The 26606-nt window shown below is 46.3% G+C and overlaps 1 protein-coding gene across 8 annotated transcripts in view; it reads right to left on the bottom strand.

Moving 5' to 3' along the window:
* Positions 1–17507, bottom strand: part of BNC1 (basonuclin zinc finger protein 1) — a 329666-nt gene extending 312159 nt beyond the window's left edge. For 4 of the 8 annotated variants that reach the window (XM_073568533.1, XM_073568532.1, XM_073568530.1 and 1 more), the window contains exon 1: positions 17356–17431. In XM_073568533.1, the coding sequence (XP_073424634.1) occupies positions 17356–17416 (61 nt within the window). In that variant the 5' untranslated portion in view covers positions 17417–17431. Of the gene's footprint in view, positions 1–17355 lie in introns of all 8 variants that reach the window. The other 4 variants (XM_073568538.1, XM_073568541.1, XM_073568550.1 and 1 more) reach the window with 3 other exon arrangements.
* Between the last annotated feature and the right edge of the window lie 9099 nt (positions 17508–26606).

Genomic DNA, 26606 nt, shown 5'->3' on the forward strand with positions numbered 1-26606 from the left:
GTGAAGCAGAATTATGATTATGGGAGAGGGAGAAACATAAATATTGGACCAGTACATAGATAAGGAGTCCGGATGTTTTATAGTCCTCTGATTGGGGTCTCCTAATGTGTTGTGATGTCTCCACAAGGTCTTAGGAGCAAATTCCTTAATTGATGTAAAAATACATAAATCCATGCGACACATTCATTCCAGCACTGAGTGTCAAACGTCGTTATAAATTTATACTCACAGACTCTTCTCTCTCTGAGACTTGAAGTTACCTTTCAATACCAGTAATTTCATATCCATGTTGCTGTGATCAGGGATACAAAAATGTTTTGCCACAGGTAGATCCATTCTTTTTTCTCTTATTGTGTGACGATGAGCATTCATCCTTGTTCTAAGCTTTTGCCCTGTCTCCCCCACATACAGACCCCCAGTTGGACATTTAGTACAAATAATTAAGTACACCACATTAGATGTAATGCAGCTGAAAGTACCTGGGATCTTGTAGTCCTGATGTGAGTTGGGGATCTTTATCTTGTCCGTGGTCATTACAAATGGACATGTTTTAAATTTTTTCTGGTTGCAAGGAAAGGTTCCTGCAGCTGTTGGAGAGGACAGGGACCTTCGGACATTGATGCTTCTTAAATTTGGGGGCTGCCTAAACCACAGCAGTGGGGGGGTCAGGAAAAATGGATTGTAATCGGGCATCTTTTTGTAGTAAAGATTGAAATTTCCGTGCAGCTCCCCTTAGCACTTCCAGATTTGGGTTGTAGGTGACTACTAGAGGCACCCGGTTATTTTCTTCTTTAGCTTTGTAATGTAGCAGGTGATTCCTTGACATTCTGGTGGCTCTTGTAATTTGGTTTTCAATTGTTCTTGGATGGTAGCCCTGATTCAAAAAGGTCTTTTTGAGGCGACCAAGGTGTTTGTCTCTATCCTTGGGGTTGGAACATATATAATTGAATCTGATGGCTTGGCTATAGATAATAGAGTTCTTTATGTGTTTTGGATGGAAACTGTCCCATTTAAGCTATGTTGGACGGTCGATTGGCTTCTGATACAGAGATGTCTCTATTTCATTGTTTTTAGCTTAATGATGGTGTCAAAAAAGTTAATCTCAGTGCTGGAGTAGTTGAGTGTTAAATTGATGGTGGGATGAAATTGATTAAACTGTTCGTGGAACGTCTTTAGCTGTTGCTCAGACTCCGTCCAGATGATTAAAATGTCATCAATGAAGCGGTAGTAGGCCAGGGGCCTGATGGGGCATGAGGACAAAAAGTCGCTTTCAAGCTTGGCCATGAAAAGATTTTCATACTGTGGCCTACATACTAGCCTACTACTGCTTCATTGATGATATTTTAATCATCTGGACGGAGTCTGAGCAACAGCTAAAGACGTTCCACGAACAGTTTAATCAATTTCATCCCACCATCAATTTAACACTCAACTACTCCAACACTGAGATTAACTTTTTGGACACCATCATTACGCTAAAAAACAATTAAATAAAGACATCCCTGTATCAGAAGCCAATCGACCATCCAACATACCTTAAATGGGACAGTTTCCATCCAAAACACATAAAGAACTCTATTATCTATAACCAAGCCATCAGATACAATCGTATATATGTTCCAACCCCATGGATAGAGACAAACACCTTGGTCGCCTCAAAAAGACCTTTTTGAATCAGGGCTACCATCCAAGAACAATTGAAAACCAATTTACAAGAGCCACCAGAATGTCAAGGAATCACCTGCTACATTACAAAGCTAAAGAAGAAAATAACCGGGTGCCTCTAGTAGTCACCTACAACCCAAATCTGGAAGTGCTAAGGGGAGCTGCATGGAAATTTCAACCTTTATTACAAAAAGATGCCTGATTACAATCCATTTTTCCAGACCCCCCACTGCTGTGTTTTAGGCAGCCCCCAAATTTAAGAAGCATCATTGTCAGAAGTTCCCTGTCCTCTCCAACAGATGCAGGAACCTTTCCTTGCAACCAGAAAAAATGTAAAACCTGTCCATTTATAATGACCACGGACAAGATAAAGATCCCCAACTCACATCAGGACTACAAGATCCCAGGTACTTTCAGCTGCATTACATCTAATGTGGTGTACTTAATTATTTGTACTAAATGTCCAACTGGGGGTCTGTATGTGGGGGAGACAGGGCAAAAGCTTAGAACAAGGATGAATGCTCATCGTCACACAATAAGAGAAAAAAGAATGGATCTACCTGTGGCAAAACATTTTTGTATCCCTGATCACAGCAACATGGATATGAAATTACTGGTATTGAAATGTAACTTCAAGTCTCAGAGAGAGAGAAGAGTTTGGGAGTATAAATTTATGACGACCTTTGACACTCTCAGTGCTGGAATGAATGTGTCGCATGGATTTATGTATTTTTACATCAATTAAGGAATTTGCTCCTAAGACCTTGTGGAGGCATTACAACACATTAGGAGACCCCAATCAGAGGACTATAAAACATCCAGACTCCTTATCTATGTACTGGTCCAATATTTATGTTTCTCCCTCTCCCATAATCATAATTCTGCTTCACGTCCCTTGTCTTATCTATTGCATTTTTTCTGTGCTGTATTGTGCATAAATATGTGACTCTTCAGATTTTGTATTAGTCAGTGCCTGATGAAGAGACCTGAGTAGTCTCGAAAGCTTGCAATGTGTTACCATCTTTTCAGTTAGCCACTAAAAAGGTATCAACCACTGAGAACTCTCAATTCTGAATATTTTTCTATGTACTGGCTAACATGGTACAAAGATATACATCTTTCCTGTGCCAATTATCAAGACACACTCAATAAAGGAGGGGTTCTGCAGGTGGGGACCACAGACCACATCTCAGTACCAATGCTTTCTGGCTGATGTTTTGGTCACGTTTGAATGTTGGTTGTGCTTTGACACTCGTGGTAGCATGAGACGAACTCTACAACCCACACAAGTGGCTCAGGTAGTGCAGCTCATCCAGGATGGCACATCAATGCGAGCTGTGGCAAGAAGGTTTGCTGTGTGTCAGCGTAGTGTCCAGAGGCTGGAGGCGCTATCAGGAGACAGGCCAGTACACCAGAAGATGTGGAGGGGGCTGTAGGAGGGCAACAACCCAGCAGCAGGACCATTACCTCCGCCTTTGTGCAAGAAGGAACAGGAATAGCACTGCCAGAGCCCTGCAAAATGACCTCCAGCAGGCCACAAATGGGCATGTGTCTGCACAAATGATTAGAAACTGACTCCATGAGGATAGTCTGAGTGCCCGACGTCCACAGATGGGGGTCGTGCTCAAAGTCCAACACAGTGCGGCCCTCCAAAGAAATGCCACCCCACACCATTACTGACCCACTACCAAATTGGTCATGCTGAAGGATGTTGCAGGCAGCAGGTCGCTCTCCACGGCATCTCCAGACTGTCATGTCTGTCACATGTGCTCAGTGTGAACCTGCTTTCATCTGTGAAGAGCACAGGGCACCAGTGACAAATTTGCCAATCCTGGTGTTCTGTGGCAAATGCCAAGCGTCCTGCACAATGTTGGGCTGTGAGCACAACCCCCATCTGTGGATGTTGGGCCCACCAACCATCCTCATGGAGTCGGTTTCTAACTGTTTGTGCAGACACATGCACATTTGTGGCCTGCTGGAGGTCATTTTGCAGGGTTCTGGCTGTGCTCCTCCGGTTCCTCCTTGCACAAAGGCGGAGGTAACGGTCCTGCTGCTGGGTTGTTGCCCTCATATACAGTATATATATGAGCCATTAGTGTAGAAGCTCAGCCACTGGCAGAGGTGAGCTGCTTCACTAATTGGGCAGGAGGTGCTGATATTTCAGCATCTCCTGCACGATCATGCTGTGATCAGTCAGTCAGATTGACTGACCGATCACAGTGATCTGGGTGTGGGGACCGGCAGCATGGGTCCTCTCACCTCTTCCCATGCCTCTTAGCTGTCTGTTTTGCCACTGTGTGTTTACACACAGTGACAGTTTAAATACACGACAGACATATCCCATCCTGGTGCGGGAACTGACACCTGGCCATGACAAGATATGTCCGCCATTGGACGTTAAGGGGTTAATACAGGCTAGATTGCTTTACTTGGGATTTACAGCAAACAATACCTGACACAAGCAAACCAAAGAAGTTACACAGTAAAAAAGTAGAGCATTAACCCCTTACCTTCATGGCCATTATCTATTTTTGCGTTTTCGTTTTTTCTTCCAAAAGCCATAACTTTTTTTTTTTTTTTTTTTTTTTTAATTTTTTTGTTGACACGAGGGATTGTTTTTTTTTTTCTTTGTGGGAACAGTTATACTTTTAACCCATTCACGGCATATGATGTACATTTATGTCATACAGTGAGTATGGAAAACATTCAGACCCCTTTAAATTTTTCATTGCAGCCATTTGGTAAATTCAAAAAAAGTTTTTTTTTTTTCATTATTGTAGACTCTGCACCCCATCTTGATTTAAAAAAAAAAAAAAAAAAACAAATGTAGAAATCTTTGTAAATATTAAAAAAAAAATAAAGCCTGAAATATCACATGGTCATAAGTATTCAGACCCTTTGCTCAGTATTGCGTAGAAGCACCCTTTCGAGCTAGTACAGCCATGAGTCTTCTTGGAAATTATGCAACAAGTTTTTCACACCTTTATTTGGGGATCCTATGCCATTCTTCCTTGCAGATCTTCTCCAGTTCCGTCAGGTTGGATGGTGAGCATTGGTGGACAGCCATTTTCAGGTCTCTCCAGAGATGCCCAATTGGGTTTAGGTCAGGGCTCTGGCTGGGCCAGTCAAGAATGGTCACAGAGTTGTTCTGAAGTCACTCCTTTGTTATTTTCGCTGTGTGCTTAGGGTCATTGTCTTGTTGGAAGATGAATCTTCGGCCAAATCTGAAGTCCAGAGCACTCTGGAAGAGGTTTTCATCCAGGATATCTCTGTACAAGGCCACATTCATGTTTCCTTCAATTGCAACCAGTCGTCCTGTTTGTCGTGTCCCTGACTTTGATGCGGGCTCACACGCATCTTTCCCAGCTGATGGCTGATTTAACCCCTTAGTGACAGAGCCAATATGGTACTTAATAACCAAGCCAATTTTTACAATTCTGACCACTGTCACTTTATGAGGCTATAACCCTGTAACGCTTCAACGGATCCCACTGATTCTGAGAATCTTTTTTCGTGACATTGTATGGTAAAATTTCTTCGATATAACTTGCATTTATTGAAGAAAAATGGAAATTTGGCAAAATTTAGAAAATTTTGCAATTTTCAAACTTAATTTTTGTACACTTAAATCAGAGAGTGGTGTCACACAAAATACTGAAATAAAATTTCCAACATGTCTACTTTACAACAGCACAATTTTAGAAACAAATTTTTTTTTGTTAGGACATTATAAGGGTTAAAATTTGACCAGCGATTTCTTATTTTTCCAACAATATTTACAAAACCATTTTTTTAGGGACCATCTCACATTTGAAGTGAGTTTGGGGGGTGTCAATATAACAGAAAATATCAAAAAGTGGCACCATTCTAAAAACTGCACCCCTCAAGGTCCACAAAATCATATTCAAGAAGTCTTTTTACCCTTCAGGTGCCTCGTGAGAACTAACGGCACGGGTGGTACAGTGGCTCAATGGTTAGCACTGCAGCCTTGCAGCGCTGTGGTCCTGGGTTCAAATTCCACCGAGGACAACATCTGCAAGGAGCTTGCATGTTCTCCCCATGTTTGCATGGGTTTCCTCTGGGGTCTCCGGTTTCCTCCCACATTCCAAAGACATACTTAGAACTTAGATTGTGAGCCCCATCAGGGAGAGTGCCAATAATGTCTGTAAAGCGCTGTGGAATTAATGGTGCTACATAAATGAGTAAAATAAAAATAAACTAATGCAATGTGGAAGTAAAAAAATGAACATTTTACTTTTTCACAAAAAATTTACTTTGGAACCAATTTTTTTTATTTTCACAAGGGTGTCAGGAGAAAATGGACCACAAAATTTGTTGTGCAATTTCTCCTGAGTACGCCTGTGAAGGATGACGGAGATGTCCCTTCTGGAATGTGCCCCCACCTTGGCATTCCCCCAGGCCGTAAAAAGCAATGCAATGTTTTTCTTTAATTAAAAATCCAAGAAGAAGCTCTTTGAAGCTCTTAACACAAGGGTGTGAAATCTTCTACAGCTAGCTGGCTCCTTTTGTCTGACTGAGGCACATGGAGATATCGTGGTACAACAAGGCACAGCCAGGCTCTGAGGTATTGAATCCGGAAAATGACCTATAATAACAGAATACAATATCTCAGACTAGCCGAGCACATAATCCGAATAGGCGTTCCTTCTCCATATGCTCGTGCCCGGCAGCCACCTGTAGCACTCTGCGTTATTGAGTTATAAACATAGCTAACAGGAAGGCATATTTAGTCTCTATTCACAGATAAAATCCAGTGGAACCCAGAGGCAGCACAGTCAACCCAGAGCTTTGGGCTGTAAGTTATGGGCCATCCATGATTCTGGACAGAAAATCATATTCTCAGACATGGGAGGAGGGAGGCAGCGCAGCCCAGGGGTGGCAGCAGAGTGTGGGAGGGAGCAGCCTAGGATATATAAGGCAGCCCCTCATTTTGGACATAGGTTACGGATCCTCCTGCCAGTAGAAAACTGACATGGCCAAGGAAAGCCTGCAACTAAGATTTGGACCTGTGATCCATCAGCGCCTCCCTGTGGTCACATGCTACATGACACGGTAATTGCAACCTATCTACTGTATACCCTACCCTTGTACTGCACTTCTGACTGTAAACTTGTTTATTTGCTCTTGTATATACGGTATACACCTGTATATTTCTAGTGCGCCTTTTCGGCGATTAAATATAAAATTAATCTTGGGCTGCTCTTTTATCTATATTCACGAATCCCCATGTCCGCATGCTCCGTTGGTTATATTATACGCTACCTGGGTTGATTTCTGACCTGATATAAGCCTGCTGTCAGACAGGGCTTATTTCGAATGAGGAACTGGTGGCAGTATACCATACTGTTTTAATGAAGAACTCTGACAGTGACGGCCGGGAGCTATAGATATATATATATATATATATATCCAACAATGTAGACCAGCTCACTCCTGTGAACCACCTGGAACCTCAGCTGACCTGGTTAACTCCGTTGTGCCCGGATCTGGATGTAGGAGTCCATCCATACAAATGTGAACAACGACAAAGCAAAGTCCAGATTCTGGACCGTGAAGAAGGCGGGTTCTACCGCTGAAACATGTAGTCCTATCTGCACGACTTTCCTGCGTTATTGCTGTTTTGAACTGCTTGGACCATTGCATTTTAATGGATTTATGAATAAAAAGAAAACATTTTTTAACAGCATCCTGGATTGCTCACGTTATTGCTGGACTTTGCTTTGTCGTTGTTCACATACATACATATATATTATACACACACACACACACACACACACACACACACATATACACAGCCTGGACTGGTGATTTATATCCTCCCTCACTGGGAGTGCCTCAATAAGGGAAGCCTTTCTTGCGACCATTTGCCCTCACTGCAGTTCCCTTACTGACCAGATGCAAGTGGTGGTGCCACTGAGCCAATCCTCGCTGGGTCCTTCTCTCCCCTCCCCCAAGGTGAGCGAAGTCGACACCTCCTTCCCCTGTGATATCCATCACAACGCTGATACCCCATATGTGGGGAAAAACCACTGTTTGGGTGCATAGCATGGCAGGGCCCAGAAGGGAGGGAGCACCGTTTGACTTTTTGAACTCAAAATTGGCTGGAATCAATGGTGGCGCCATGTCGCATTTGGAGACCCCCTGATTTACCTAAACAGTGGAAACCCCCCAATTCTAACGCCAACCCTAATCCCAACCCACACTTTAGCCAATCTCTACCCCTAATGGAAAAATGGAAATAAATATTTTTATTTTATTATTTTTAGCCAACTAAGGGTATGATACAGGGGGGCTTGATTTACTATTTTTTTTATTTTGATCACTGTGATAGACTCTATCACAGTGATCAAAATGAAAAAATATGAAAAATTTCCCATTGTTGCCAGGTGCTAGCTGGCAGATCTCGGCGGGCGCACTGCGCATGCACCCGCCATTTTCTCCCCGAAGAAGATGCCAGCGGCCCAGGGGACTTCACGGGGGGGGTTGGGTTGCAGGGACAGCGGAGGTCCTGGGAGGGGGGGGGGAAATCGGGGAACCCTATTTCTCTCTCCTCTAATGTGCAATCACATCAGAGGAGAAATAAGGCTACTTTCACACTTGCGTTTTTTTGCGCTGCGTGCGCAGTGCAAACGCACATAAAAACGCATCATGCGTTTTCTTGTTTTTTGCGCATGTTTTTTTAAAAAAAACATGCGTTTTTAAACGCTGACGTGCGCATGACTATGCGCACGTCAGCGCTCCCATAGACTTTAATGTGTTTTTGGGTGAATTCCGTGTGCATTGCATGCGCATGCGTTTTTTTTTTTTAGACAGGTCGGACGCACCAAAAATGCAACAGGTTGCATTTTGTGCGCCTGGGCGCACACTCCAAAAAAACACATGCGCATACAAACGTGTACAAAGGCATGGCAATGCGCACCCATGTTAAATATAGGGGAAAAAACGCATGCGCATGTACAGTATGCTTAAAAATGCAGCGCAAAAAACGCAAGTGTAAAACCAGCCTTAAATGGAAAATCTGACTTTTTTTTTTTTTTACGGTCGCCGTTATACCAACAACCTGGAGAAATTCACTCTGGGGGGCACTATACCCTTATTCCTCAGCGCCGTTAAAAAGCGGTGCTGTGGTTTAAGTACCCTTAATGCCGCCGTTAAAAGGCATATTGGCAGTCGTTAAGGGGTTAATCAGCATTCATGTGCCTTTAACAGCCATGGGTTGACTGGAGCACCTCCCACATCGGTTAACCTGGTAAATGCTGCTGTCAATCTCAGACATCAACATTTAACAGGTTAACAGCCATGGCTGGCGCTTCGTTCCATGCGCAGTTAATAAATGGCAGATGTTGACTAAATATTACAGCCATTATCTGCCGGGAAAGATGTGGGCTCAGCTTGCATCAAAATTAGGGAGCCACAACTGTACGCCCTATTGCTGCAAGGGGTTAAAGATATTGTTATGCCCGCCATGTCTGTTATGCCGCATGACCCCTGGAGCAGTGTGCACGTGCACTGAACTATCATGCCCGCTATGTCTGGTATGCCGCATGACTCCTGGAGTGGTGTGCACGTGTACTGAATTCTCATGCCCGTTATGTCTCATGCTGCAAGATGCCTGGAGCGGTGTGCACGCCTTACCTCATGGCTGCACGCCATTGATTGGTAACCATCCGTCTCTGCTCTGATTCTGCCATCCTCTATGTATTCCTGGAACCCCTGATCATGTGACCTTTCCTATGTTCTAGCACTGTCTGATTCTGCAATCCTCTAGGTATTCCTGGAACCCCTGATCATGTGACCTTCTCTATGGTTCAGCCCAGTCTGATCTAGCAATGCTCTCTATGATCCTGGAGGATCTGAACTGGAATTCCTTCCCTGATCCTCACCTGGAAGTGCAGGTGCTATATCAAACCGCCCCTCCCTATGGTCGGGGCCAGAGTATCGTCTTGCTTCCCTGCATAGCTGCTTGGTCTGCTTGGTCGCTCTCTGTATTCTGTGCCCCTGCACTCTGCCCTGTCGCGCGTCTCTGCACATGCTCTGTGCTTGTACTCTGCCTCCTGTCTTGTGCCATGCCTTGTGTTGTCTCTCGTGCCATGTCTGTCTTTGCCTTGCTTTGCCTTGTAGTACTTCCGCTGTACTTAGCCTTGCCTTGTTTCTCGCCTAGCCTTGCCCTGTTTCTTGCCTTGCCTTGTTTCTTCGTGTGCCCTTTGCATGCGCCTGGCCTTCCTAGCCACCTGCTTGTGCTTCAGCCGTACTCGTTGGTCAGTGACAGCTATGTCGCCTGCTATGCCCCAGTGGGGTTCGCTAGAGTCTAACCCGCCTGTTTGCGCTGCAGCCCGTCCAGCTAGCCAGTGCCCCAGCCGTGCTCTCTGTGCTTCCTTGCACTCACGCTGTCTCTACACTGTGCTCTCAGTGCTTCTCTTAGCACGCGCAGGTCCTCGCCTGCCCCATGCTCCTCCCCGTGCTTCTGCAAAAGTACGCGCAGGTCTTGCCATGTATCCTGTCGTGCCCTCTCGCACGCACAGGTCCGAGCCTGTACTCTGTCCCTGGCGTGCCCTCACCACGCGCAGGACTCTGCTTTTAACCCTGACCCTGGCGTGTCTCTCTGCACGCGCAGGACTCTGCCTTGAACCCTGACGTGTCTCTCTGCACACGCAGGACTTTGCCTTGCACCTTGCTTTGATCCCTGGCGTGTCCCCTACACACGCACCCTGCCCTGCACCTTGCCTTGGACCCTGGTGTGCCCATAGCACACACCCTGCCTGGAATCCTGCCTTGGACCTCAGCATGTTCCCTAACATGCACCATGCCTAGAGATCTGTCGTGACTCCTTCCCTGAACCCTGATTTGCCTGCCGGATGCCCGGAACCTGCCGATCGCTGCCAGAGATCGTAAGCCTGATGACTGCGGCCTGATGTCCGGAGCTGATGTCCGCATTCTGATGCCCTGATCACGTCGATCGTTGCCAGCTGTCCGGAGTCCGATGCCATTGTGCCTTTGCCTCTACCCAGGCATGCCACCTGGCACGTACCATGCTATGAACCTTGGCGTGCCCACGCACCTTGCCGTGTTTTCTTGTTCTCACGTTTTTGCACTCAATGTTATCCTGAAGCTGTCTTAATGAAGATACCTTGAACTTACGTATAGTCTTGTCTTGCTTCATGCTCGTCCTTGTCGTCAGACACTCGTACCTAGTGTCTACTTGAGCCGGTTATCTGGTGCCAGCAGTCGTGGTGGCTCACCCCCTTGGTCTTGCCCCTGACACTCCCTGTATAGGGGGTGGTTCCTCACAAGGTCAGCTCGCCCTAGGTGGGTGGGTGCCACGACCCAGAGGGTCCACTCTAAAGAAAAGTCGACTCAGTGTAAGCTGACCTCGTCACAGATATATACTCAAATTATCTCTTGAGCAGCTATTCAGTATCTTTCAATTTCTGGTTTCTGTCAAGGCGGGCTTTCCTCCTTGAGTGACAGCTCTGATGATTATCAGAACTGTAGTATTAGTATTTTTATTTAATTTATTTTACTCTTATATAGCACCATTAATTCCACAGAGCTTTACAGACATTATTAGAACTATAAAGCTCAGCACAAGTTCAGCTGTAACACATTCAGCCATCAGTGGTTTGTTCTGAAGTCTACACAGACATCACAATATTTACACATAAAAGGCAACAAGGACATTTGAACAAGCAGAGCGCTGGACAGTTGAGAGCGGCGATTAAGAGACTAGCTCTGAAAGCATAAGATGGTGGGGGCTGGAGATTTTGCAATATTTATAACAGCAGTTTGTTAGTAACTGACAGGGAGAAAAGGGGACGTGAGCAGCTAACTACTCTGTAGAAATCAATGACCTAGAGAAAACTGACTAGTATGTTAGGAGTTAACCCCTCTCCCAGATTGTATCTATTAGGGCACAGTCAGAAGGCCTTATAAATGAGACAGGTAAGAATGAAGTGCAGGACTGGCCAGTGTCTCTCCCTATCCAAGAGTGCCTGGTTCATGAATTTCTATGCAGTTCTCCTGCTCAGGTAAGGTCTGTGCACTGCATTCTGATCTTTGTGCGGGACCCTTAGGCATATTAGGCCAGGATCTGAGCAGGAACCAGTGGGAATGCACCATGGAAACCAGCTGTACACCATGAACAATAAAAGCTCTCATTGCAGGAGAATGACAACAGATAGGAAAGGAAATTGAAAACTTGCTTATTTTCAGGCTGTCTAACTAAAGAGATTTAATAATATGAAAATGTCCCTTCAACAAATATTACAAATAAACACAGCCCCCACCCCCACCATTACCACCAGCATAGGCCTTCATCTGTTGTACACACCAAAATATCAAAATTCTGTTAATCCATCAAATGAGGTCACGGTGACGCAGTCATAATATAGATGCTAGAATGCACCAATATTACCTGTGTGAGAAAACAGCCTAAATTTTATTTCTAATTTGCCAACAAGACAACAACTGGCTCCTTAACTTTTTCCACATGAAAAACCCCACAACCTGTGAACATGACTTTAGTGCAGCACGTTCCTGGGTTATTTATACAGTCCTAAACTGTGACAAAGTCTATTTGGTTATTAATTGGAATTATTATAGATGAAAACCTACAAATTCTTCTGCGACAGCCTTCTCATGTAACACCGGCTAGAGTTGTCGAGGTAAGGTAAAACCTGAGTAAAGTAAAACAAGATTTGAAAACATTCAGTCTGGAAAGGAAAAAAAAATATAACTGTATAGTCTTCAATATGCAACCTATTAGATGGTTGACTATTCGCAGCCTTGTGCCCTCAGTGGGATGCGGGACTACACCTTGAAAACATTGGTAAGGAATCTTGGATCCTTATGTTTTGAGGCATTATTTATGAAAGTTTCCCAATCCTGCTCTTTGTCAGGGTTGGGTTGTGAATGTGACCATTGTGCATTGGAATTCCTCTGCCACAGGCGGCAGGATGTTCCAATCAGGCACCAGCTGGGACATGCTGTAGTATTCCTACTAAGGTCACCCATATTAACCTCTTCCTAACCACAGACATGGGCAGAGTTACACATCACTTGCGAGACTTCCTTGTAAGCGTCTAAACTTGCTATGGCTTGCTTAGTGGCACAAACTGTTCAGCAGACCTGTGCGAGCGGTGTGTCATTTAATTCACAGATGACACAGATCTGACCTAAGATACTCTATGATTTATACGGCTATGCTTCAATACCTGCAAGTGTGCCCCGAGGATAGGGTATTTTCCAAAAGCAGGCTTCTTCTTGGTGCTAAACACGGCTCAAATGCATTTTGCCGATTTTAGAATAACTTTATTAATTAAATCAATTTCTAATCTTCTCTAGAGGGTTATTCTTATCTTGAGGAGGGATCACACATTGTGCATATTCTGTCACTTTCTCATCTTCAGGGAAAATTCTCCATCACTTTACGATCAGTGGGACCAGTCTAGGTCCGACACCGACCCTTAGGCTACTTTCACACTAGCGTCGGTACGTCGGCCCGTCGCAATGCGTCGGGCCGACGTACGTTGTGAAAGATTTGCACAACGGGGGCAGCAGATGCAGTTTTTCAACGCATCCGCTGCCCCATTGTAATGTCCAGGGAGGAGGGGGCGGAGTTTTGGCCGCGCATGCGCGGTCGAAAATAGTGGACACGACGCTCAAAAAAACGTTACATGTAACGTTTTTTGTGCGTCGCGGCCGCCAAAACACGACGCATCCGTCGCACGATGGATGCGACGTGTGGCCATACGTCACAATGCGTCGCTAATGCAAGTCTATGGAGAAAAAACGCATCCTGCGGGCAACTTTGCAGGATGCGTTTTTTCTCCAAAACGGCGCATTGCGACGTATGTCACACGACGCTAGTGTGAAAGTAGCCTTAGGACCGCACCATTGTGTCCCCTTGTAAGTTCTCCCTGTGTAGCAGCGCCCTCAGCAGTATAGAGAACTGTAACCAGCTCCATTCACTTGAAAAACCAGTGCTGCTGCCTTTTCCTTGCCAAAAATAGTTGGCGTCCTAAAGGTTGGACCCCTACCAACCATAATAAGATAGTATGTCCATGCGATATGGCAACACTTTAAAGATAAGAATGCTCATTTGATGGTCATATCAATCAATTCATTATGTTTTTAGCCAACAAATTTGCATAATGAATGTTTTTAACAAACCATAGTGCACATTTAGGCCCACTCAGTTAGTTTATTATGGAGGTGCAGGTGCTCTGTGTGCCAATGTATGGTGCAGTGCAACCTAAAATGCCTTTGTAATATTAAGTGCAAAGCAAGATGACAAGAGTTTTATTTCACACAGATTCCATATTAATTTCTCTTCATACAGCCGCACCATATAGGTCTACAGATTTCTATGAGTGTCTGCCATATGAAAAGATCCATACAGCACAGCTCTGTAATACAGCCATGGGGACAAACGCTTACAGTGTGGGACTGGGTTGGAAAAACCCTCCTATAATATTGAATCTTGTGGCCTACTGTTCAGCTGCATGCAAAAACAGACCTGACCCGTGTGCGCAAATTTACTTTTTCTTCTATGAAATAATACGTTGGCTTGCTCGTTTACTGAATGATTAGATGATCCCTTTTCTGCAAACAGCGAATCAAGTGTAATAGCACTACTTCACAGGGGCCTATCGGAAGATTCCCCTGGTCCCCGTGGGCCAGTCCGAGCCTGCTTACAAAGCAGTGAGGATTATGGTATGTATCACTCATATATAGGCAAGTTTACGTTACAATACAAACGCCAGGTAACTACTCCAGGGAGATCTGTGATGGCCGCCATTAATTGTTGTTCAGCTCTCCCAGAAATTGCTACTGATTAAATTTATAGCAAAGGACATTTTACAGGGGTCGCTTTTTTATTTTAGATCAAAATATTTGGATTTTAGCAATTCCTGTATTTTACACAACTAAAAATCTACATTGGTATGTTCTGTGATGCAGATCTAGGCTAATGGCATGCTGAAGCATACATAATCCATATTGCCAGAAGGCTCTCCGTCCATGATAGAGTTAATGCTATATGGATAGGCACAGCAATTAAACCGCTTTTGACATGACACAGGTGGCTATAATCACAATGTGGTTATTACTATCCATCAGGCCACAGTCAGGGATCACTGCACGCAGAATGCTCAGTTCCTCAGGATAGTAGTTATCCACAAATTGCTGCTGCTCCCATATATAAAAGTGTGTGTAAACCTACTTGCCAATTACATAATACCAGCATTTGTGGAAACGAATATTCTATGACCGAATCATTGATTTCACATCATATAAAGATTATAGATCATCATGCACTTTTATTAACTTCAGATTATTGAAGTGTTATTAACAGAGCTGCATTTTATCACTCACAAGGTATTTTTTAGTAGAACAACATTGGGCATGGTAAACAATGCCTGAACAAGACCCACCTTCAATTCCTCAATGCCCTAGTAGGGATGGTTTGGTTTTCTATAAGGTTAAGTTCTCATGAGCATATAAAAGAAAAAAAATAGACAAGTATTGCAATGTATCAATCAGATGATATACGGTTGATCTGCCTGGGATTGGATTTTTTTTTTTTTGCGCACCCATAGACTTGAACATATACGAATCTCATCCAAGATACAGAACAGACTAGTGCATGCTGTGATTTTTTTTTTTCACGAAGACACCACTTTATGTAAAAATAATGACCAACTAAACAGCTCAATTGAATAACACTGCGTGATCTCCGTTTCTTTCACTGACAACACTCTAACCAAAAATACAGTCATATGAACATTAGATTTGCTGGTAGCCCTTAGGCTCAGCTCATACCATGGCTTTACATATAATTGGCAGCAGGGCTGTGGAGTCGGAGTCCATGTCATGGAAATTAAGGAGTTGGAGGTTTGGCTTACCGACTCCACAGCTCTGGCAGGGCTGTGGAGTCGGAATCATGGAGTCGGAGTCAGAGCCCATTTTGGTGGCTTACCGACTCCACAGCCCTGGTTGGCAGAATGCATCTGGACTAGACTCAAACGAAGAAGTTTCCAGATGTACAGTATCCATTCACTTCTATGGGAATAACATACTATGTGAAAACAGTTTGGTAAAGGTACTAATGCTGTTGACCACTTTATTGGTTACATGTCCATATTGTCAGAGCAAGAGGTAGACATCTGTAGAGAACTTGTTATGCGTCAGAATGGGACTGGAGTGGGATTGCTAAGGCAAGCATTACTTTTAGGTTATGTGCACACGTTGTGGATTCACAAGAGATTTACAGTACATTGATAACCTCCAGTCCCGCGGCGTGCCGGTGGCAGCGCCGGGTATGTCGCATTGCAGTTGCAAGTGTGACCTCGGCCTTTTGGGGGGGGGGGTATCTAGTTGTTTGTGTTTCCGTGTTTATTATTTTTGTAATTTTTTAAAGTTTATTTTAGGCCTCAATCACACATCTATGTTAAACATGTATTTGAAAACGGTACTGGTGTCATCAGTGTGTCCATGTTTACTATCACAGCATCACCCATGTGTCTGACTTCGCCATCAGTATTTGGCCCGTGTGTCTGTTTTTCCCCCATCAGTGTGTCATTGTGTTTTTCATGGATGGATAAAGAAATACATTTCAAAGCTTCTCTACTTTGCAATGTTAAACATGGACAGCACATGGATAGAACATGGATGCTAACCGTGTGCTGCACATGTTTTTTCATGGACCCATAGACTTCTATTGTCCCTCGTCATCCGCGCTGCCGGAAAAAAAAAGGGAGATGTTGCCATGTGTTGCGCATGCATACTTGGTCCGAGACAAACGCAGACATGTGCATAGCACCAGAGATTATAATGGGTATGTGCTGTACCCATCAAAAAGCAGAGGCAATGTGTAAATGCAACATGGATGTGTGAACAAGGCCTTACATGTAATCTCGGGTTTATTTTTTTAGGTTCACCACTGTGTGCGGAGATTGTAAATAGTTAAAATGTTGCAACATTTTTGTGCAAATGTAAGTGATTTTACACAAGTCTAATTTTTGGACACATTTTCATGACATTTTAGCAGAATGTGCAACTTTTTGTGCTAAAAAGTCACATCACAGGTTAATGACAAAAAAAAACCAGTATTTTAAATTTTGCACAAAATTCATCGTTTGCTAGTTTGAATTATTTTGTGCAAAAAGTGTCAACAAATCCCTCGAGACACATTGCGATTGCGGTGTTTCAGTGTGACAGCACATCTAAGGGTTTCCTATGGGCCGGCATTGTGACGTAGAGCTGCAAATCGGGGCCGTTTAGTGCCGTACATCGTGTAATGTAAGCGGACCCTTACGCCACATTTCTAGGAGCTCAGGGGTGACCAATGGCGCGGGAATAAGACTGCAGGGCAGAAGACCACAGGGAATACGCTTTTCCCAGGACATTCCCAAGCATTTCCTGACATCACTGCTTTCACACCTGTGCTTAGCATATTGGAGCAGGTCCCACAGATTTCCACCCAGTCACTTGTCTGTGCTGCCATGTATGTACCCAACTAGGGCAAAACATCATGCGTGGTGTCACAGCCAGTGGGCTAATAAGGGGATTGCTCCTGCACATTGCCACCATTCTGTGGAAACAGAGTCCTCCATGTACCCCAGGTCACAGGCTGAGCATTGTACTGCAGCCACCATGGAGGACGGTACTTACTGACTGGCAGCAGGCGCGGGTCACTTCTGTCACTGTGCACACAGATGCGTGCTCCCACCATGAGGGGGCGCAGCGGAGCACGTCACATGCTCTTATCAGGTGAGATTGGCTTCTCCTGTGTGGTGTCACCTCATCATGTCCCTGACTGCTCAGCTCATTAACCCCTCAGTAATCTGCTGCTCTGCCCCTCCCTCGGATGGACAGCACCTGGGGACGATTTCTTAGCGCCCAGTTCTGTGCATCAGCAGAGCTCACTGCAGCCCCCCAGATGAGCAAGGCCCAGGTGCAGACTACAAACACACTCCTGTGCAGCCCCCCTTCCTTACTCACTGTCTCTTCACTCCCCCCAAATGAAATAATGTCCAGAGTGACAAGTCCCTCTGAAATTCCCCAAATGTTCCTGAGAGGAATTCCCTGTGAAGTGGTTTCAGATGCAGACACTCAGGCAGGGGGACACAGCAGCCACTGTGTGCGGAGATTAACCCTTGGTATACAGAACAGACTGTCCAGGAGTGACACCATTAGTCCTGGGGGTTCAGGTTAAGCTAAGACGACCCCGACTCTTTAACATCTATGTCGGCTTCTTTCTGTCACAAGGATGTGTCGCCATATTTACAGGCAGCAAACTGAAGTAAATGTATGTGTCCACGAGCGTCGAAAAATCGTTCAGCGTTTCATCCAGAAACCTCGGATGATTTTTTTTCTCACTCGTCCTCCGTGTACCATCCGGTTTTAAAGCGGTAGTTATAAATCGGACTGGGGTGCCAAGGGCCCACCAGTAACATTGACCTTGATGGGCCCACCTTTTGTCTCCACAGAAATATTACATGACCCTCATTCACAAATTTACCAATATCTCTATATAATAATAAACTGCGTAGTTTGGTTAATGAATGATGGAATGCTGCTTTTTTCTGTACAGAGTGAATCAAGTGAATTATGCCATGTACTGCCCATATAGTGGTGTTGGGGGCCCAAATCTGCACAGGGGCCCACCGGAGGATTCCCCTGTTCCCCTGTGGGCCAGTCCAAGACTGGACGGCACTCAGGCCGAGACTGCAGTGGTGTGAACGAGTTCTTACAGTGGGCTTACAATTTTCAGACAATGGCATTTTCATGGATGTCACAGAGAATTTTCATTTCTCCTGCATAGAATCATAGAATCGTAGAGTTGGAAGGGACCTCCTGGGCCATCTGGTCCAACCCCCTGCTCAAAGCAGGATTCGCTAAATCATCCCAGAAAGATGTCTGTCCAGCCTCTGTTTGAAGACTTCTGTTGAAGAACTCACCACTTCTCGTGGCAGCCTGTTCCACTCATTGATCACTCTATAGGTACTGCCACACTTAGCGATGTACCAGCGATCCCGACCAGCGATATGACGCGGTCAGGATCGCTGGTACATCGCTAAGTGGTCGCTAGTGAGCTGCCACACAGGCAGATCTCACCAGTGACATCGCAGGGGTCGGGGGTCGCTACTTACCTGTCAGACGAGGCGATCCTAACCTCCTCCCGCCCGCGTCCACGCATCGCTCGTCATCACAGCAGGAAGCCCCAGCAGGAAGCTGACAACGAGAAACAGTCCTGGACGTTCTCGCGCGATCAGCGATAACCAGCGGGGGAGCGGTCGGAGGTAAGTATCAGACATAGCGATATCGCTAGCAATATCGCTATAGCGTCACAAAAACCAGTGACGTTATAGCGATATTGCTAGCGATATCGCTAAATGTGACAGGCCCTTAACTATCAAAAAGTTTTTTCTAATATCTAATCTGTGTCTCCTCCCATTCAGTTTCATCCCATTGCTTCTAGTCTTTCCTTGTGCAAATGAGAATAAAGATGATCCTTCTACAATGTGACAGCCCTTGAGATATTTGTAGACAGCTATCAAGTCTCCTCTCAGTCTTTTGCAAGCTAAACATTCCCAAATCCTGCAACCTTTCCTCATAAGACAGGGTTTGCAGACCGGTCACCATTCTGGTCGCTCTTTTATAAACTTGCTCCAGTTTGTTGATGTCTTTTTTAAAATGTGGCGCCCAAAACTGGACACAGTGTTCCAGATGAGGTCTGACCAAAGAGGAGTAGAAGGCAATAAGGACTTCACATGATCTAGACTGTATGCTTCTGTTAATACATCCTAGAATTGCATTTGCCTTTTTTGCTGCTACATCACACTGTTGACTCATATATAGTCTGTGAACTATTAATATACCCAAGTCTTTTTCACATGAGCTGTTGCTTAGCCCTATTCCTATTAGGCGTCGGGTTTCTGTCGCTGCACAGCGGGAATCCCAAGTCTTGCTTCCAGCGATCTCCCATTCCTCTCCAGCCGCAGAGGAGGTTGCTCAGCAAACTCGTCGGTCCCGGCGCTCTGCCCAGACCAGCTCCGTGGGTTTGCTTGCTGCTGCCACCTCTAGCACAGCTTTGGCAATGCAGGCTGCTCAGCAGCGAGATTCTCCAGGGACTAAGTCCTCATGTCGGGCCACTGAGCATGCCCATGGAGTGATCTCCCATTGTAGATCAAAGGTCACGTGCTCAGGTCCTGCTCCTGTTCGGATTGGCCCATCCGAGAAGTCAGGAAGGTCCCGGACGCTCGCGGCTATAAAAGGTTCGCATGGCCGCTCAGCCATGCGCTAGGATAGACTGTATTTACAGACTATGTGGAGTGAGTGATGTATGCACGTATGAATGTCTCTGGTGAATGACTCATTAAGAAACCCCAACCCTTGGTACGCATGTTTGTGCAGCCTAGCGCTTAGGCATAGGTAGGTCAGAGGTTGAGTCAGGCATCAGTCCTCACCAGGGACTCGGCACGCCTCTGTGCACGTGCTCCACACTTCATAGCCAGCGTCTATAGCAGCGCTAGCGGCAGCAACGCCGCACGCTCAGTGGGCCTAGAGGGACTCCAGCCCCGTGTCCTTGGGGTAGAGTTCTGTGGCCGTACACTGTGCGCTCTTTTGGCCAGGCTCTGTGAGCTAAACAGGCTCCGGCATCTACGTTCAGTGGTTGTGCGGCTCTGTGCATTAACAGAGTTCGCTCCTGTTCACATTAGGTGACGTAACCCACGTGTGACTGTTTTCTCACCGCTTAATTCTTCCGTCATTATCTAGCAGCAGTGTACCACCTCTGTACGGAGGACCTCGGGCTGCGAACGCACCTACTACTATTTTATAATTTGGTGCGTTCCGCCAGCCCTAACATTAGCCTAGCGCTGGGTCTGGCTAATAATGGCGGACGAACAACGACTGCATAGATACATCCAGCAGCTGGAGGGTAGGATGGCAGCGCTAGAGCATTCCACCTCAGCTGCGGATGTTCCTTCGGTCGCTGTTCAAGCAGCTACAGAGGCTGTCGCCCGTGTCTCCACGGCCAGCCTTGCCCCGACCTTGTCTCGCCTCCCGCTGCCCGAAAAGTTCTCGGGTGATAGTGCTTCATGCAGGGGTTTCGTGAGTCAGTGTTCCATTCACCTGGAGTTGCTGGCCACACGATTTCCCTCTGAGCGGGCCAAGGTGGGATTTATCATCTCCCTTCTGTCGGGCAGGGCCTTGGCGTGGGCCACCCCGCTGTGGGAGCGTGGGGATCCCCTGGTACAGAATGCCACCCATTTTCTGATCACTTTGAAGCAGGTGTCCCTGGGGCCTCGGGTCACACACGACACCGCACTGCAGTTGCTGGCCCTAACCCAGGGTTCGTTTCTGGTCAGTCAGTATGCCATCCTCTTCAGAACTCTGGCCTCAGAGCTTGAGTGGCCAGATAAGGTTCTCATACCTATATTCTGGAGAGGCCTGGCTGATCATGTCAAAGACGCCCTGGCCACCAGGGAGGTGCCTACCACTTTGGAGGAGCTCATTATGGTCTCCACCCGAATTAACATTCGCTTCACTGAGCGAGGGCTGGAGTGCTCCAAGTCCCGCCAACAATATAGATTGGCTCCAAACTTTGCTAGACCGCTGGAACCTCTCGGTCAGCCGCCTGAGCCTCCAGAGGCCATGGAGGTGTCTCTCACGGGGTCTAGGGTCCGGTCCGCGCGGGTACCTTCAGTCTGCCTCCGTTGTCGGAAGACTGGGCACCTAGCTAATCAGTGCCCACAGTGCCCGGGAAACGCTCCCGTCTAGTGGTTATCGGAGGGGGCCTACTAGACACAGCGACTTTCTCCTCCAAGCTCCTGTTTAAAGGGGCGTTAGAATTTAATTCTTCCACTCTGGTAGTGGAGGTTTGTGTGGACTCTGGAGCGGAGGGCAATTTCATGTCGTCTGCCTTCGCCCTAGAACATGCAATCCCCCTGGTCCTGCTACCTCAGCCAGTCACTATCAGAGTGGTGAATGGTGCGACACTCCCGTCCCAAATCACCCACCAGACGGCTCCACTGAGACTCTCACTGTCTCCTTCCCATCAGGAGATGCTGTCTCTTCTTGTCATGCCCGAAGGTATCGACCAGGTCCTCCAAGGAGTTCCCTGGTTGCGATCTCACTCTCCTCACATAGAGTGGTCCTCGGGAAAAATCCTCGGTTGGAGCAAGTCCAGCGAGGGTAGGTGTCTGAGGGACTGCGTACAGGTCACTACCTCTGAGGTTCCCGCAGATCTCTCATCACTTCCCAAGCCGTACCAGCAGTATGCAGACGTTTTCTCCCAGAAGGCGGCGGAGACCCTTCCGCCGCACCGCCCTTACGACTGTCCTATTGACCTCTTGCCTGGTGCTGAGCCTCCCCAGGGTCGAGTCTACCCCCTATCTCTCCCAGAGACAGAAGCCATGTCTCAGTATATCAGGGAGAATCTGGCAAGAGGATTCATTAGGAAGTCGGTGTCTCCGGCGGGAGCGTGATTCTTCTTTGTCCAAAAGAAGAATGGAGAATTACGCCCGTGCATCGATTACAGGGGTCTTAACGCCATAACCGTTAAGAACAAGTATCCTCTACCCCTGATATCGGAACTGTTCGATAGGCTATGGGGAGCGAGAGTGTTTACTAAGCTTGATCTGCGAGGAGCCTATAACATGATTCGCATCCGTGAGGGGGACGAATGGAAGATGGCATTTAACAGCAGAGATGGGCACTATGAATACCTGGTGATGCCCTTCGGGCTATGTAATGCGCCAGCCGACTTCCAAGACTTTGTGAATGATATCTTCCGGGATATGCTTACCACCTCGGTAGTAGACTATCTGGACGATATTCTCATTTACTCTCTAGATATTGACTCCCACCGGAGAGATGTTCACAAAGTTTTTGATCTCCTGCGAGCAAACTCCCTTTACGCTAAGTTGTAGAAATGTGTGTTTGAGCTGGAGTCTTTGCCTTTCCTGGGCTATATTATCTCAGCCCAGGGGTTAGCCATGGATCCTGCCAAACTACAGGCGGTGATGGATTGGCAGGAGCCCCATTCTCTCAAAGCGGTGCAGCGCTTTATGGGGTTCATAAATTACTATCGCCAATTCATCCCACATTTCTCAACTTTGGTAGCTCCCTTGGTAGCCCTCACCAAGAAGGGTGCAAACCCCAAACTGTGGTCGGAAACTGTCTCCAAGGTCTTCGCCGCTATTAAATCCCACTTCGCTAGCGCTCCCATTCTACATCGCTCCGATGTAGATAAACCCTTCATTCTGGAGGTGGATGCCTCGTCCGTCGGTGCTAGAGCGGTCCTGTTCCAGAAGGACTTGCAAGGTCGGAAGCACCCATGCTTCTTCTCTAAGACCTTCACACCGGCGGAGAGGAATTATTCTATCGGGGACAGGGAGTTGCTAGCAATGAAGCTGGCCTTCTCAGAGTGGAGATACCTCCTGGAGGGGGCTCGCAATCCTTTCCAGGTGTTCACCGACCACAAAAATTTGGTCTATCTACAGACTGCCCAGCGGCTGAATTCTCACCAGGCCAGATGGTCCTTGTTCTTCTCCCGATTCCATTTCACCCTGCATTTTCTCTCCGGGGAGAAGAACGTCCGGGCCGACTCTCTTTCATGCTCCGTGGTGTCATCGGAGGAGGAGCCTCAGCTGATAGTTCCATCGGAGAGTCTGAGGACCGTGGTTCCGGTTGCTCTCGAGTGAGTACCTCCGGGCAAGACTTTTGTCCCTGCCCATCTGCGACCGGTGGTCCTCTCTTGGGCTCATTCGTCCAGGGTGGGGGGACATTTTGGGACCAAACAAACCTCTGATCTCCTGGCGAGGACGTACTGGTGGCCGCATATGGCTCGTGACGTCAGGGACTATATTCAGGCGTGCGTCTCTTGCACCCAGAATCGGTTCTCTCGGCAGCGGCCCTGTTGTGAGTTCATTTTCCCCTTCGTCACTGGGGTCTGGTGAACTCCCTATTCTGGTGAAGGAAGGTAGTAAGCCTGATTATCAGGCACCTGAGTCTAATGAGGATGACTGGCTGTGTGGAGTCACGGACTGGATATAAGGCTGCCGACGCCCTTCTGCCCTGCGGGTGATTTCTCTGTGGACTTCTAGGACACCAGTCTGATTCCTGCTCCCTAAAGCTAAGTTTTCTGTTTTGGCTGTTAGCCTTTTTGTTTTTTGTTTTCCTTGCTTTTCAGTATTCTGCCATCCCCTGCTGGGGTGAGCTAAATCTCCTTTTGCCTGTAGCTCTGTCTTCAGTATATTCCTGAGTGCTGACATAGCTTTTTGAAGCCTAGCGTCTTCAGGGCCTTTTTCACTGTCAGTTTGTTGGCTCTTATTTTCATAGGGTTTTTCACGGATTGCAGACAGCAGCCTTCCTGTCCTTTTCTATCAAGTTAGCTTGGGCCCCTCTTTGCTCAGTCTATCTTTCTGTCTGTGTTAGTATTTTCATCTTGCTTCACCGTCATTATATGTTGGGGGCTGCCTATTGCTTTGGGGTCTGCTCTGGGGCAGTTTAGATTTCACCTTTCTTTCTTTAGGCCTATTTAATTCTCCGGCTGTGATCGAGGGGTCTAGGGCATCGTAGGAACCCCCCACGGCTACTGCTAGTTGTGTTGATAGGTTCAGGGGTCTGCAATCCGATAGCTGCCAACTTCTCTGGTTTTCTGGACTTAGCTAGCATTTCTGTTTTTGCCTCCTACGGTGACTCAATCATAACAGAATCACCCGCCATACCGCAGATCCTAGGGTACTCAATAGCAGGAAAGAATTGTGTTAAAAAAAAAAAAGGTGTGTGTATATTCTTTCCTCTATATCTCTGAGGCCGTAGGGGGAATTTTTTTTTTTCTCTCAATGGAGATAAAGCAATTGTCTGATCATGTGGAGCAGCTCGCTGCGGAAGTGCGGGGAATTTCCGCCTACCTTGCTCGTTCGCATGCTGTTGAACCAAAGATCCCTACACCTGATGTATTTTTTGGGGATCGATCTAAATTTTTGAGTTTCAAAAATAATTGTAAATTATTTTTTGCCTTGAAGCCTAACTCATCAGGGAGCTCCGTGCCGCAGGTTAAAATTGTCATCTCTTTGCTGCGTGGCGATCCCCAGGATTGGACGTTTTCTTTGAAACCAGATGATCCTATTCTGACTAATGTGAACGCATTCTTTCAAGCTTTGGGGTTGTTGTATGACGAACCTAATGCTATTGATCAGGCTGAAAAGACCCTGTTGGCATTGAACCAGGGTCGAGATTCTGCAGAGTTGTACTGTCAAAAGTTCCGAAAGTGGGTGGTCCTTACTACCTGGAATGATAATGCCTTGGCTGCTCTCTTTCGGAAGGGTTTGTCAGAAGCCGTAAAAGATACTATGGTGGGATTTCCTGTTCGCTCTGGTCTGGACGATTCTATGTCATTAGCCATTCAGGTTGATCGGCGTTTACGTGAACGCAGGATTGCACGAGAGGTGTTGCCACCGGTTGAACAGACGTCTGAACCTATGCAATGTGATAGAGTTTTGTCTAAGGCGCAACGTCAGTTCAGAAGGCGTAATAAGCTGTGTTTTTTCTGTGGAGATGCCTCGCATATTATTTCTGTTTGTCCTAAACGAGAGAAACGCTTTGCACACACGTTTTCTGTTGGTGGTGTTCAACCTAAGTTTCTTCTGGCAATTACTCTGATCTTCTCCCTGTCCACATTTTCCGCCAAGGCTTTTGTGGATTCGGGAGCAGCGCTAAACCTAATGGATTTGGATTTTGCTAAATGTTGTGGATTTCCGATGACACCTCTGCAGACGCCTATCCCTTTGAGGGGGATTGATGCTATTCCTTTGGCTAAAAATAAACCTCAGTTTTGGACCCAGGTGGTCATGCGGGTCGCCCCAGACCATCAAGAAAATTGCAGATTTTTGGTATTGCATGGTCTGCATGATGCCGTTGTTCTGGGATTTCCCTGGTTGCAAATTCATAATCCAGTTTTGGATTGGAAATCTGTGTCTGTGGTGAGTTGGGGTTGTCGGTGTGCCTTTAGTGAGGCTCCGGTTTTTTCCACCTCTCCTCAGTCGCATGATGTTCCGGACTATTTGGCGGACTTTTATGATGTATTTAGTGAGAATGAGTCTGCGTCCTTGCCTCCTCATAGGAGTTATGACTGTGCAATTGAACTAAGCCCGGGGTGTAAATTTCCCAAGGGTCGGCTCTTCAATTTATCTGTACCCGAGCACGAGGCTATGCGGTCCTATATTAAGGAGGCGTTGGAGAAGGGTCATATTAGACCATCCTCTTCACCCTTAGGTGCCGGATTTTTTTTTGTGGCCAAAAAGGATGGTTCTTTAAGGCCTTGTATTGATTATCGTGCCCTCAATAAAATTACTATTAAATATCAGTATCCGTTACCCCTGATTTCGGATCTATTCTCTAGAGTTAGAGTTGCTTGCTGGTTTACCAAGCTTGACCTCAGGGGGGTGTATAATCTTATCCGCATTAAGCAGGGGGATGAATGGAAGACGGCGTTTAATACTCCGGAGGGACATTTTGAGTACCTGGTGATGCCTTTTGGGCTCACTAATGCCCCTTCTGTCTTCCGGTGCTTCATGAACGATATTTTCCGAGACTTTGTTGATAAATTTTTGATTATTTACCTGGATGATATTTTGATCTTCTCCAAGGATTGGGATTCTCATGTGGAACATATACGGACTGTGTTCCGGATCTTGAGGGAGAATTCCCTGTATGTCAAAGGATCGAAATGCCTTTTTGGAGTACAGAGGATTTCATTTTTGGGATTTATTTTGTCTCCGTCAACTATTGAAATGGACCCGGCCAAGGTACAGGCCATTTATGATTGGGTTCAGCCCACTTCTTTGAAGGCCCTCCAGAAGTTTTTGGGTTTTGCTAATTTTTATCGGAAATTTATAGCAAAATTTTCTAGT

Source organism: Dendrobates tinctorius, unplaced genomic scaffold (genome assembly GCF_039654945.1).
Source record: "Dendrobates tinctorius isolate UK_male_01 unplaced genomic scaffold, ASM3965494v1 ptg000022l, whole genome shotgun sequence".
NCBI lineage: Eukaryota > Metazoa > Chordata > Amphibia > Anura > Dendrobatidae > Dendrobates > Dendrobates tinctorius.